This window comes from Tenrec ecaudatus, chromosome 7 (assembly GCF_050624435.1).
Source record: "Tenrec ecaudatus isolate mTenEca1 chromosome 7, mTenEca1.hap1, whole genome shotgun sequence".
NCBI classification, from domain to species: domain Eukaryota; kingdom Metazoa; phylum Chordata; class Mammalia; order Afrosoricida; family Tenrecidae; genus Tenrec; species Tenrec ecaudatus.
In genome coordinates, this window is record NC_134536.1 from 30,021,367 (window position 1) to 30,033,820 (window position 12,454).

Here is a 12,454-nt window from a genome sequence, read left to right on the forward strand (position 1 = left end):
ATCTTAGGTCCCTTAACTCAGAGGCTGGCAAACAAAGATATCAAAATAAATATTTTGTAGGATCTAGTTGAAATTGACTTGGTGACAGCAAGTTTGGTTTGGGTTTTAACCATATTATCCATCTTTTTTTTTAATTCTATCGTTTAAAAGAATTTTTCTTCAAAACAATATCTCTTTTATTGTGACTCTAATCTTATTGCAAAAAAAAGTAATTCACAGAGGCACATGCATGCTTAAATGATAAAATAAGGCAATTCTACTATAGTGGCATGGCTTTATTACACATAAATTATAATATTCCTTGTGGCATCGGTTTTCAGTTTGCTTCTTGCTTTCACAGAATGGCAAATATCTATAAAATTGTCTAAGAATGATTTATGAAGCAAACACTTCCCCAGGCAACACCCCACCCCTGCCACCAAAAAAAAAAAAGCCTCATTGCTGACATTTCCTAACTAGATTCTTTTTTTTTCCTAACTAGATTCTTGAGAAAAATAATAAGTCTCTGTTTATTTTACAGTGTCATACATAAACTTCCTTTCAAGATATTAAAAAAAAGACAGACTCTTAAAATATGAGCTTCCTTTTGTTTATAAAGTTCTACAAAAATACATTAAGTGTGCTTACAAGTTTGTTCTGTGACACAATGATCCAGTTTTCCAGAAACAAAAAATAGCAATCCACAGAGATGTGCAAACCACATTAATCTTGCAGTAAGATAATGTCAACATCATCATGAACGCCTTGCAGAAGTAACTCTCCGGCATAGGTAACAATCTTCCTCCGTTTTGCAGCTTTCAGAGTTCCTACCAGTGCTTCAAAGAGGTTGGCACATTTGTCATCTTGGAAGAGGACACCAAATTTCACACTGATCTTTCCATCAGCATCTAATTTAAGAAAATAAAAGTTTAACAAATATAAACTGTTTGATGCCCCCATGTAAGGCAGAGACATAAAATATTTACTAACCATCTACGAGGGCTTAACCAGAGAGTCCTAGTGCCGTCATGGTTACAGGTTAGTCTGCTAATCAGAGATCAGCAGTTCAAATCCACCAGCCACTCCATGGTAGAAAGACGAGGCTTTCTATTCCCGTGAAGAGTTACAGTCTCAGAAACCTACAAGAGCAGTTCTACCTTTTCCTATACAGTGGTTCTCAACCTGTGGGTTGCGACCCCTTTGGGGGAGGTCAAACGACCCTTTCCCAGGAGTCGCCTAAGACCATCAGAAAACACATATTTCCGATGGTCTTAGGAACCGAGACACTGCTCCTCTATCTGTCTGCAGGTGGGTCCACCCACATGCAGATATGCCCACATACCAGTATCTGGCATGATGACATCATCGGGCCAAACCCCATCACATACACTCCGTACAAATACAGGTGTATGTGACAAGGTTGACGCCATAAAGTACTTATGCAGACCAGTCATACATGTGTAGAGAGCAGCTACTCTGTAGAGAGCAGCTACTGTGTAGAGAGCAGCTAATGTGTTAAAAGCAGCTACTGTGTTGAAAGCAGCAGGACTGGAGGTAAAACGGCACTTAATGAATTATAATTATATATTGCTTATGTGATTAATCACCATGCTTTAATTATGTTCGATTTGTAAAAATGAAAAATACATCCTGCAGATCAGATATTTACATGACGATTCATAACAGTAGCAAAATTACATTTATGAAGTAGCAACGAAAATAGTTTTATGGTTGAGGGGGTCACCACCACATGAGGAACTGTATTAAAGGGTCACGGCATTAAGAAGGTCAAGAACCACTGTCCTATAGGGTTGCTATGAGTCAGATTTAGTGCGTTTGGGTTTCCGACGTTTTTCAGACAAGTACACTCATGTTCAGTGCAGTATTATTCACAATAGCAAAAACATGAGCACAACCGAAGTGTTGTAAGGTATGCATCATTTCAGGAATTTAAAGTGTGGAAGGAAGTGTCTGTGAATCATCAACATGAACTATTGTTATTATTACAAATAAGGAAGCCAAAGCACAGAAAAGCTTAGGACGGAACCCTCATTCTAGAGCATATGTTCTTATCCACTCCCTGTCACATAGTTTCCATTCACTTCCATGTTCCCATTACCCAAACAGTGGAGATAGAATTTGGTTTATTTCTGCATTGCTAATATTGAGCACAAAGGGGAGACGTAAAAAATATCTGTTGAATGAAGAACTTTAAATCTCCAATAATCTTTGTCCTCTTAATTTTTTAAATGGAATGCAAAATGAGAGCCATGAAGGAATTTTGAGTTATAAAAAGAAAAAAAATCAATCCATTTCTAACTTGAGCTCATAGGTCATGTGTAGATACGTCAATATTGTTCCAGATGTAACTTCAATAATAACTATCACATGTCAGAAGGTAAGACAGCCTCATATGTGCTTCCCAATAGTCATCCATTCCCAGGGACAGGTGAGACAAGGTAACCTGTTAAAGCTGCAGAGTTGAAAATATTGTTATGGTTATAGAAGTGACAATCATTATTTTATAATACTTGTGTTTGTACAGCTACTGATTTTAAAGCAGTCGGTTTCTGGATTTCTTCTTGTTATTAAAATAGTGCCACTATTCCAGGAATACTGTTGTGAGCTGCCAGGAATCAGCCCTCCATTCGTGGTCACCTCATGCCCCAAAGAATGAAATGCTGACCAGTTCAGCGCCATCCCCATGATCAGTTGTGGATCTGAACACTGCAATCTGTTGGGTTATCACTGGCTAACTGCCAGAAGCAGGTGGCCTGAGCTTGCTTCCTAGTTGGAAGCATGGAAATCTTCCTAAAACAGGGTACTTGTGAAATTTGCCTTACAATCACACGTAAGCCTCCACAGACTGGTGGGTAGTGTCTGATAGAAGATAAGAGCAAATCAATCTGACCAATTCACAGGAGGCTGAGATGGACAAAGATCTAAAGAAGAAAAAAATAATAAAATTTTTGTGTTGGGTAGGGGATGCTAATACTACCAAGTTTACATGGTATCTGCCTATTTGGGGGAGAAGGAAGTACTTACAGGATGGCTTATTTTAGTTATATGTACACAAGTACATGATTATAGAAAACTCAAGAATTTGGGAAAAACAGACCGTGTAGCACGATGTTAATGTAAGCCCCTGTCATGTGAAACATGGTGGGTGACACAGGCAGAAAGAATGAGTCCTAACAGTGTGACGAATAGCAATTTGCATCTGGTTCATTTATCGGCTTTCAATATTATCTGATTAGAGAAGCGTGGTGATTGTCCGCCCATTCAAACATTTCAAACACTGCCTTGCGCTGGAATCACATTCCCGCAGGAGCGCGGTGTCCCCCAGATGCTGCTTCCGGAAAGCACACGGGGACTTTGGGCTGAGCTTCCTTCCTGTGTCCGGAAGCCTGGATGACGCGCTCACACGCTTCCATCAAAATGCCAAGCCTGCTGCTCTGGGGGAAAACCATGAAGAAGCACAATTTACGTGGGAGAGTACTTACTTTTTGACCCTAAGCGATGAATTTCCTCCACTAAGAGGCTAACTTCATGATCCACGTTCATTGCTGCCCGAGAGAGAGAAAAAAATGTGTTTGTATTACTACCCTTTCTTCATTTCAGTGAACTCATCTTGCCAGATCCCAAGGGTCTTAGCTCTTACCATGTAAACTTTCCTCTCACCAATGTCCTGTCTTCTTAGAATTATGTTTGTGGTGCACGTGGCTCTAAAGTGCTTCCGTTTCCCTTCCATTTTTATAATCGCTCTTTGCGGGCCCAGCACTCTCTGACACTGTCCCTTGGGGCGAACTCAGCCGGCCCCCTTCTTAGTAATAGTTGTTGGGGCAGCACAGATTCCTCGGGAACCCATGGACAGACAGCAAAATGTTGCCTGGTCCTACGCCACCTTCACCATCATTCATATGCTGCCACCATGCTGTGGTTACAACCAGCATGTGTTCCTAATACTTTCCAATCTCGGGGTCCACCTGCTAGTACGATAGTGAAAAATAGTCGGCTGTGCTCTGTATACAGGACTTTCAGTGGCTAACTTTTACAGGTAGATCATCAGGCCTTCCCACCTAACAGCTCTTCGTCTGGAAGCTCTGGGGAAACCTCTGTACCACAGATGATGACCCAGCAGGGATTTGAAATAACAGGGGCATAGCTTCCAGCATCTTAGAAAAGAAGAAGCCACCAGAGGATGGCAAACTGGCAGACGGGGTGGTAGATCCTCCTTGTATCGGCTCTAAGCTTGTTCTCTTCAGGAGGTTCTGCTGGGCGCCAACACTGCAGGGCAAATTAGCAGAGCATCTGTCATGTTGCTCGCCGTCCAGTGCCCAGAGAAAGGCCTGGAATGAATGGCCGTATGACAGGTACTCTGTTAGCGGGGGGGTACAGCGTGCACATCGCAGAGCACAGCAGAAAGCTCTGTTGGGGTCACTGGGGAGGAGTGGACCATCAAAACACACAGACAACAGCAGGAGGGCAAAGGAGACACGGCGTGGCACACTTGAGGCAGGCCCTCTGCTCCAGCAGGGCTGAAGTCAAGGGGAAAGGCAGGTGCACACCCGTTCTCCCCTCTGCATGGTCCTCCAGAGCCTGAAGTCTAGGAGGACAGGTCAACAGAAAGTCCTATTAACACCACGAGGCCACCACAATGATGACTTCTGGATCACTTGGAGGGACGGCCTGTCCTTCTCCTGGCAGTGCCCGGGGCAGCCTGACTGGAATGGAGAGTTTTCGGCGGACATGATTACAAGGAGTTCACCTTCAGATAAGGTGGGGTACAGAACATAACAGGCGCTGCGAGGTTTACCAGGGCTTGCTAAGTCCTCCAGGAACTGGATTCTGCCCCACCTCCCAGCCTCCTCCACTCTACCAGACTGCAGGTTACGGCGAAAGGCCACGGCGGGCTTCCTTTTGTTCATCAGATGGCCCTCACCTCCGCCCTGACACACACACTGTCTCCTCAGCCAAGGGTACCCCTGCACCTCTCTGTTGGGGCTACCTTCCACACATCCAGTCCCTGCTGAGATCTAACTTCCTCCAGAGAGCTTTCCCAGAGTCGAGCTGTGTCCCCACAGCACTGTCAGCCCACCCTCGTGTCACTTGACTGGAATTCCGGTACACTCCTCTCTGCAGGGATCCGACTGGAATGTTCTCCCAGTGGAACTCAGCTGCACAGCTGTCACCAGGACGGAAGGGTTAATAAAGACCAGTTCTGTGAACTGAAGGATAGAAGGAGGAGTCGGGAGAAGAGCCTTAGAGAGAGAACGAAGAAGGGAAGGAAGACTGGCAAACACCACGGAAGAAACCGCAGCAAGAAATCCAGGAGAATGAGCGGTGACGGGAGATGAGGGCCTTGGCCACGTGGGCCCAAGGAGGTTGGGAAGAAGGGAGTTTCCATAAGAAGGCTGGCACTTCCCATGAAATGCCACGAGGGTCAAAAAGTACAGGTATCATTCCAGGTGTTTCCAAATGATCAATTTTCCAAATCCAATAGGGACCTAAATAGGGGTTCTGCATGTTATGATTTACGCTGGGAAGATGATTTGAAGAAACCACTTTATCCAGACAGCTTGTGTCGACTTGCCAGCAGCTTTTGAAACATGAGTGACATCAAGGACGATATGCCACCTGCTTACCAGAGCATGATTAAGACCCCAGATTCCCCCGAGCAATCTGCTGCATTGTGTGTGAGCATTATCATTAAAGAAGCTGTGTTGCAATACAATGCAGAATCTTAAATACATCTACGTAAAACCCAGTCTCAAAAAGTCTTCCACTCAGCGTCTGGTGCTGCTGATCAGGCCGCATCTAAACATTATGGGGAGCAGACGACTACAGCGCTCTCAGGGTCCCAGTTCATGCACACATGGGTTGATTCCAAACAAAGCGTGTTTCCCATGTCTTGCCGTCGGTGGATGGCCGCATAGCAGTTTTCTCCACGGCACACGTGTCTTAGTCTCAGGGTGCCTTCGAACTAAACCTCCATTCAAAACCGGCTCCTGAGGGGGCTTGCCCGGCCAGTGGACTTCAAGGAACGGAGCTCTGCTCTCAAAGGGACGGTGATGTCCTCCTGGCTTTCCAAGGGGTCATCTTGATTGATTTTCTCAAGGACACAGGGCAATCATGAGGCCTCGTGTTAAGAAGTTTTCACCAAAATCAAACTCGATCGCTGAGTAAAGGATGGGGAGGGCTGCAACAAATCATTCAAATTTCTTTCCCTGTCTGGACACCGCACTTCTTCAAGGGTAGCGAGGGCCTCCGATGAGAATTGTATGGGAAACCTCACTCCGTCCGCTCTACAACCCTGGTCTCGCCCCTTCCCATTTCTTGATGTTGCCCAAACCCAAAGACCATTTCACAGGCACACAACTTGAGTCCCTGGAGGATCACCAAGCTGCCACTCTGAGGTAGTGTAAAGTGAGGAGCACTGAATTCAAGGCTTAGAGAGAGGCAAAACCACCTCCTTAAGTGTAGGTGAAGGGTATGGTGAAAAACGGCTTTGCATTTTCATTTAGTAGAGGATTCTATGGGTTTGTATTGGGTTGCTATTTGTCAGAATTGACACAATGGCAGTGAGTTTTAGGTTTGTGAGTTTGTATTTCGGCAGAAGTCCAATTGACTCCATCTGTGTGCCATTTTGTAAGGAGAAAGCGCAGAAGCTTGGGACTAGAGTGAGCAAGAACAAGGAGAGGCCACAGAAGTCTCCCCAGAAGCCTTAGAAAGCATCTTTGCCGGATGGAAAAGCCTACAGCTATTAAGGGGCTCCACCCAAGGGCGAACACACCCGTGTGTGTGTGTGTGTGTGTGTGTGTGTGTGTGTGTGTGTGTTTGTGCTTCGTTAAGTCTGGAAGCAATAGATGGAGATTTTGTGGTGGCCAAAAAAGTCAAGCTTGCTGGAGCGCTGAACTTTGCTCGCCCAGCCCGGGCACCTAGTAGCAGGCCTCCCCCATCCTCGGGGACTCCCGCCGGTCCCAGGCGACGGGGTTCCTTCCTGCCTCCTCTGCGGCGCGCGCACACTCCATATTTGGTCAAGCGTGCTCCAACTTTGGGAGATCGCCCGGAAGGAAACCCATGCTTCTTCTCTCGCAAGCCACCCCAAGCTCCCCACCGCGGGGGCCGGTGCAGAGTTGGGGAGCGCCGGGCTGTTGGGGGGCCGTCCATCCGGCGGGCTGCGGCTGGCGACCTGGGTGGAGAGGGCCACGGCCCGGAAGCCTTTGTCTCCGCAGCTCCCGCCGGCCGTGCGCCCGGCGCGCACCGAGAGTGAGCGCCCGGGCAGCGCGATGGCAACAGAACGGCCCGAGCCCCGGAGGTCCCCTCAAAAGGCCCGAGCCCCCCGTGTGCCCTTAAACGGCCCGAGCCCCCAGCGTCCCCTCCAGGCCCGCGCCGGGAGAGCCCCGAACCACCCACTTCGGGCGCTGCAGAGACCCCTACCCTGGGCCACCACCAAATACCTCCAGCCGCCTGTCCCCCCGCCCGCCCAGCGCTGCAGAACTGGCTGTCGGAGCCACCGCCAAGCGCAGATGCAGACACTTGGCCCCGCGCACGAAACCCTAACACCGCAGCTCGCTTCCTGGTCGCCCCGGGCCCATCGGTGAGGCGTCACGTGAACGGGGTGCGGAAGTCTGCGGGAGAAGCGGGGCGCGCACCCGCCAGGTCCCAGCCCGGCTCCGCTCCAGCCCTAGGCCAGTGCTGCCCTAACCTTGACACCCCCCGCCCCGCCCCCTTCCAGGTCCGGCTTTCCAGCTGCAGCCACCACCTCCCCACCCCCCGCGTCCCTCCCCCACCCCTTGGTGACTTCAACCGGATAGCCCCGCGCAGCCTTTGTACCTGCCACCTCTGGGCAGGGCCTCCCTCACCTCTCAGCCTCGACTTCTATTGCGATGGGGAACTGGGGGCGCGTGGTCCCTCCCGGAGTCTCGGAGGACACACCAGGAAGCAAGAGGCTGGGGAAGGAAGTGACAGAGGCGAAGAGAATGGCTCGGGTGGGGTGGGGTGGGCGGGAGGCGTGTAAAGTAAGAGTTTAAACGATCTGGAAAGGGGCCGCCCACACGGCCAGGGACAAGCCTATGAGGAAGAAACTTAGGGGAGGAGGCGGCCCAGGAGTGGCCAGGCCTCAGGCAGGTGGCCGGCGCCTGGGGCTTCTAAGGGAAACGGACCCAGAGCTTCAGCCACCTTGCTGAGAGCCAAAGATCCTGTACCCCAAACCCCGGCACCGATCCTAGGTGTCGGTGGCCTGCGGAGACCCCTTTCCAAGGAGAAAGAACCCAAAGAGCCACCAAGTGCGGAATGCTGAGGGCGCCCAGGAAGATCCTGACATTGGTTCCGTGGGTGGCAGGGGTAGAGGCCTGAAGCTATTGGCTTGGTTTGATCCCTCTTCTGAGAATTTGCGTCTATCCCAGAGAGCCTGAACCAGAATCTGTACTTTGACAGATCTCCTGTAGAAGAATCGCCTAGAGACGTGGAATGGCGATTCCCTTGCAAATCCTGGTTAAGAGCAGATGGGCCCCTGAAGCGTCAGACTACTGCTGTCCACAACATCTGATTTGCCAACCAGAACTCATTCTCGAAAACCATTTCATTCTACTGCGAAGAAAAAGCACTGAGGCAGTACTTATTTCTTCCTTTTCTCCTCCCCTGCTCCCTACACCGCATCAATTTATTCCTCGAAACCTTGTTTTAGTCACTGTGGCTGTCTTTTTCCCTAACCAATGGCCTCACGTTATTTATTCATTGCTAACCTTTCCATTCGGAAGCATGAAAATCAAGGAAGAAAGCAGGTGCTTGCCAATACAAGTTCAATGGATCAGATGTGGCCAAGTCTTAAACTCAGCATGATAGGATGCTAGCGAACCTAGGTAAATCTGCACAAGAGCCGTCACACAAGGGACTCCTTACAGACCCAGCGTGGTTCTTCCCCAATGTCTCCTCGTGGAGTTGTACCTGATCTTCTTACTAGTTTTCATTAGAAGCCACTGGGGATTGGGGTGATCTGGTTTTGTTTCTTGGCCAGGAATCTCTTCATCCTGAAAGTCTCATGAGAAGGTATTGTGAAGATGGCAGGCAGCCAGCCACAGAGAAATGGAGGCTAGTTTATTTCATTATTGCTTTAATTTCTCTCTCATATGTATGTGGAACTATATCACTCATTCATTACATGGGCATCTATATAAATAGACATCTATATAAATATCTATCTCTACCTATTTATCTAGCCATCCATCTATCTGACTCATAGTGACCCCCTGTGGGTTTCTGAGACTGTAACTGTTTATTGGAGTAGAAAACCCATACACATATATCCTTCTCTGTGTGTAAGTGTGTGTTTGTGTACGTGTGTTTGTGTGTGTACATGTGCACTTGCCAGACCTCCTTGGGAAAATCCTAAGAACCTGTTGATAAAAGTGATCCCAACAATTCCTAGCTCTAGCCAAGGGATAACAACAACAGCTTTCTAATAGACCCTGGCTCCTGGCGGCTCCGTTTGCTTCAGGATTCAGAACAGAACTATGGTCCACGGGGTTCTCATGATTGTAGTGGCCTTTAGGAAACACACCACCAGGCCTTTCATCTGAGGTGCTTCTCGGTGAATTTCAACTGCCAATCTTTCACCTTAAGTAACGGTTAGCTCCACCCAGGGACTCCACTCTTAGAACGGAAATTGCAGGAGCAACTACAAAATGGTCCCCGCCTCCACAGTGAATTGGGTTTAGAGGAGCTATGTGATCCAAGAGCATCAAGCCCATCAGCTGGCCATCATCCTCTGAAGTGACCTGGTGCAGATATTTCTTGCCAAACAGGAACTCAAATAATTAGGTAAGCTGATCAGATTCTCATTGGAAATGAAAAAAAAATAGAGGAGACATCTGCTAGAAAGATTAAGCTGGGAGGAAGAGACAAGACACAGTAAGCCAGGCACTCAAATAAACAGAAACCCTGAAGATGGGGAAGATGGTTTAAAGGGGCAACAGTGGCAGAAGAGAAGTCCAAGATGGAGGAAAAACAAGAAAGCTCTCTTCCCAAGGGGATTAGAGTAGCCAGACCCCAAGGCTGCTCTCAATCTGTTCCTGCCGGGCCTGCATTCCAGTTAACCCTTTTACAGTGAACACCTATGTATTAGGTATGATTCCAAATAAATTATTTTACCTACACATGCAACAACTGTTGTTAATATGAAACTGAAATTACTCTATACAATACTTGTGTTTATACTCTATGTTGCACCAAGCGAAATAAAAAATGTCATTTTCCTCTGCTGTGGTTGTGAGATGCTGTCTAGCCTGTTCTGACTCAAAGCAGCCCCATGCACAGCAGAACGAAGCACTGCTCGGCCCCGTACCATCCTCACAATGGCTCCTAAGCCTGGGCCCATCGATGCAGCCACCAAGTCCATTCAGCTTGTCCAGGGTCATCTCTTTATTTCCGCCCCTCTACTTTACCAAACATGATGTCCTTCTCCTGAGTCTGGTCTCCCCTGCCAACATGTCCTAATAGGTGAGAAGTCTCACCATCTGTGGGAAACTGAGGACTGGGAAGAGAATGTATGTAGATGAATTCTTTATTATCATATTTAACAAGCCTAGGAGGCCAGTGTTCTGGGTGGAGGGAGACCTTCACACTTGTGAATTAGAGATAAGTCCCAATCACATTCTCACAATTAAGATTAAAGCAGACATGTTGCTATTGCTCTCCCTGTTCAGGGGACAGTTACTCTCCCTTACCTGCCCCCAGCACTGGTGTTAGGCTACTCCTCCAATGAACTCAGGAACCTCTAGGGTTAGGGTGCAGCCCAGTGTGCTGTGTATGTGGTTACCTGTAATTAATGGGGCTTGGATGCCCCAAGACTATATACGTTGATGTATGAATACATTTTCTCTCTCCTGGACCTGGTTCCTGATATCATGAAGAAGGTAAGCACCCTAAAACTCTTTGTTTCTCAATTTCTTCTCTTCAATTACACAACTGCCCCTTAGGACCCATCCAGATGTGGGCTGGATCCCACAACCATCCTTGAGTAAAAGGAACCTTCTGGCTGTACTTATTCCAAGACAGGTTGATTCTTTCATCTGCAGTCCATGTACTTTCAGTGTTCTTCACCATTACCATGATTCAAATGCCTCCGTCATTCCTGTCTTCCTTAGTCAATATCCAATTCCCAATGAGGCTATAGAAATACCATGGCTTTTGACCACACCTCATGGTGGCGGCTGGTTGGGCGCGGTGTGGCGGTTGCTGACCTGCGAGGGTGGCGGGCATGCGCCGAGCCCCAGCAGGGCCTCCGCATGTCCCCGGGCTCCGCACCCCTGATGCTGCGCGGGTGCGGAGCCCTCTCTGGCAGGACGATGGTGAAGTATTTCCTGGGCCAGAGCGTGCTCCGGAGTTCCTGGGACCAAGTGTTCGCCGCCTTCTGGCAGCGGTACCCGAATCCCTACAGCAAGCATGTCCTGACAGAAGACATCGTGCACCGGGAGGTGACCCCTGACCAGAAGCTCCTATCCAGGCGACTACTGACCAAGACCAACAGGATGCCCGGCTGGGCGGAGCGACTGCTTCCTGCCAATGTCGCTCTCTCGGTGTACATCCTGGAGGACTCCGTTGTGGACCCACAGAATCAGACCATGACCACCTTCACCTGGAACATCAACCATGCCCGGTTCATGGTAGTGGAGGAGCGCTGTGTTTACCGTGTGAATGCCAACAACAGTGGCTGGACCAAAATCCACCGGGAAGCCTGGGTCTCTTCCAACTTGTTTGGTGTCTCCCAAGTTGTCCAGGAATTTGGTCGGGCCCAGTTAAAAAGCAATGTGACCAAGACTATGAAGGGCTTTCAATACATCCTGGCCAAGCTGCAAGGTGAGGCCCCTTCTAAGACGCTTGTTGAAACCGCCAAGGAAGCCACAGAAAAGGCAAAGGAGACGGCACTGGCAGCTACCGAGAAGGCCAAGGACCTGGCCAGCAAGGCAGTCACCAAGAAGCAGCAAGCAGTTCATGTAGCCAGCCCAGCCTCCTGCCCCCACCCATGACCAGACCATCTGGCTCCACCCCCCTGACGAGCCTGCAGTATGCTTTCTTAATTAAATATCAACTTCCAGCCTCTATGTACTGTCTGGGGGCATGGGGAGATGTGTGCCCATTTGGCACTACAGGACACCAAGCACGTCACCCATGTGTGTGCCAGGCCTGCTTATTTCCCCTATGGGCAGCTAGGGACAGACAGAGAGGTGCAGACCTGCCCTCACAGCTCACAGTGGCCAGGAGATGTTGTCTTGAACACTAGACTAAGCTCCACAGGAGCAGAGATCTGTTTGCTTTCTGATGTGTCCCAGGTACTGAAACAATACTTAGCACATAAGAAGCACTCAATAAATACTTGTTGAATTCAATTAGCCTCCGCCCCACAAAAAAAGAAAATACCATGGCTTGGGTCAGCACCCCTTAGTCCTCAAAGCTTCATTTGATCCCGTGACTG

The 12,454-nt window shown here is 48.7% G+C and overlaps 1 protein-coding gene and 1 pseudogene across 1 annotated transcript; one reads left to right on the forward strand and one right to left on the reverse strand.

Annotated features, from left to right (window-relative positions):
• Positions 1 to 260: 260 nt before the first annotated feature.
• ABRACL (ABRA C-terminal like) lies at positions 261 to 7,983 on the reverse strand. The gene is made up of 3 exons (XM_075554463.1): positions 7,845 to 7,983; positions 3,483 to 3,545; positions 261 to 887 (listed from the first exon to the last, which is right to left on the reverse strand). Exons 2-3 carry the CDS (start codon positions 3,541 to 3,543, stop codon positions 703 to 705), a joined length of 246 nt encoding a protein of 81 aa, XP_075410578.1. The 5' UTR covers positions 3,544 to 3,545; positions 7,845 to 7,983; the 3' UTR covers positions 261 to 702.
• Positions 7,984 to 11,327: 3,344 nt separating this feature from the next.
• On the forward strand, positions 11,328 to 12,008 carry LOC142453174 (PRELI domain-containing protein 1, mitochondrial pseudogene; annotated as a pseudogene).
• The last annotated feature ends 446 nt before the right edge of the window (positions 12,009 to 12,454 follow it).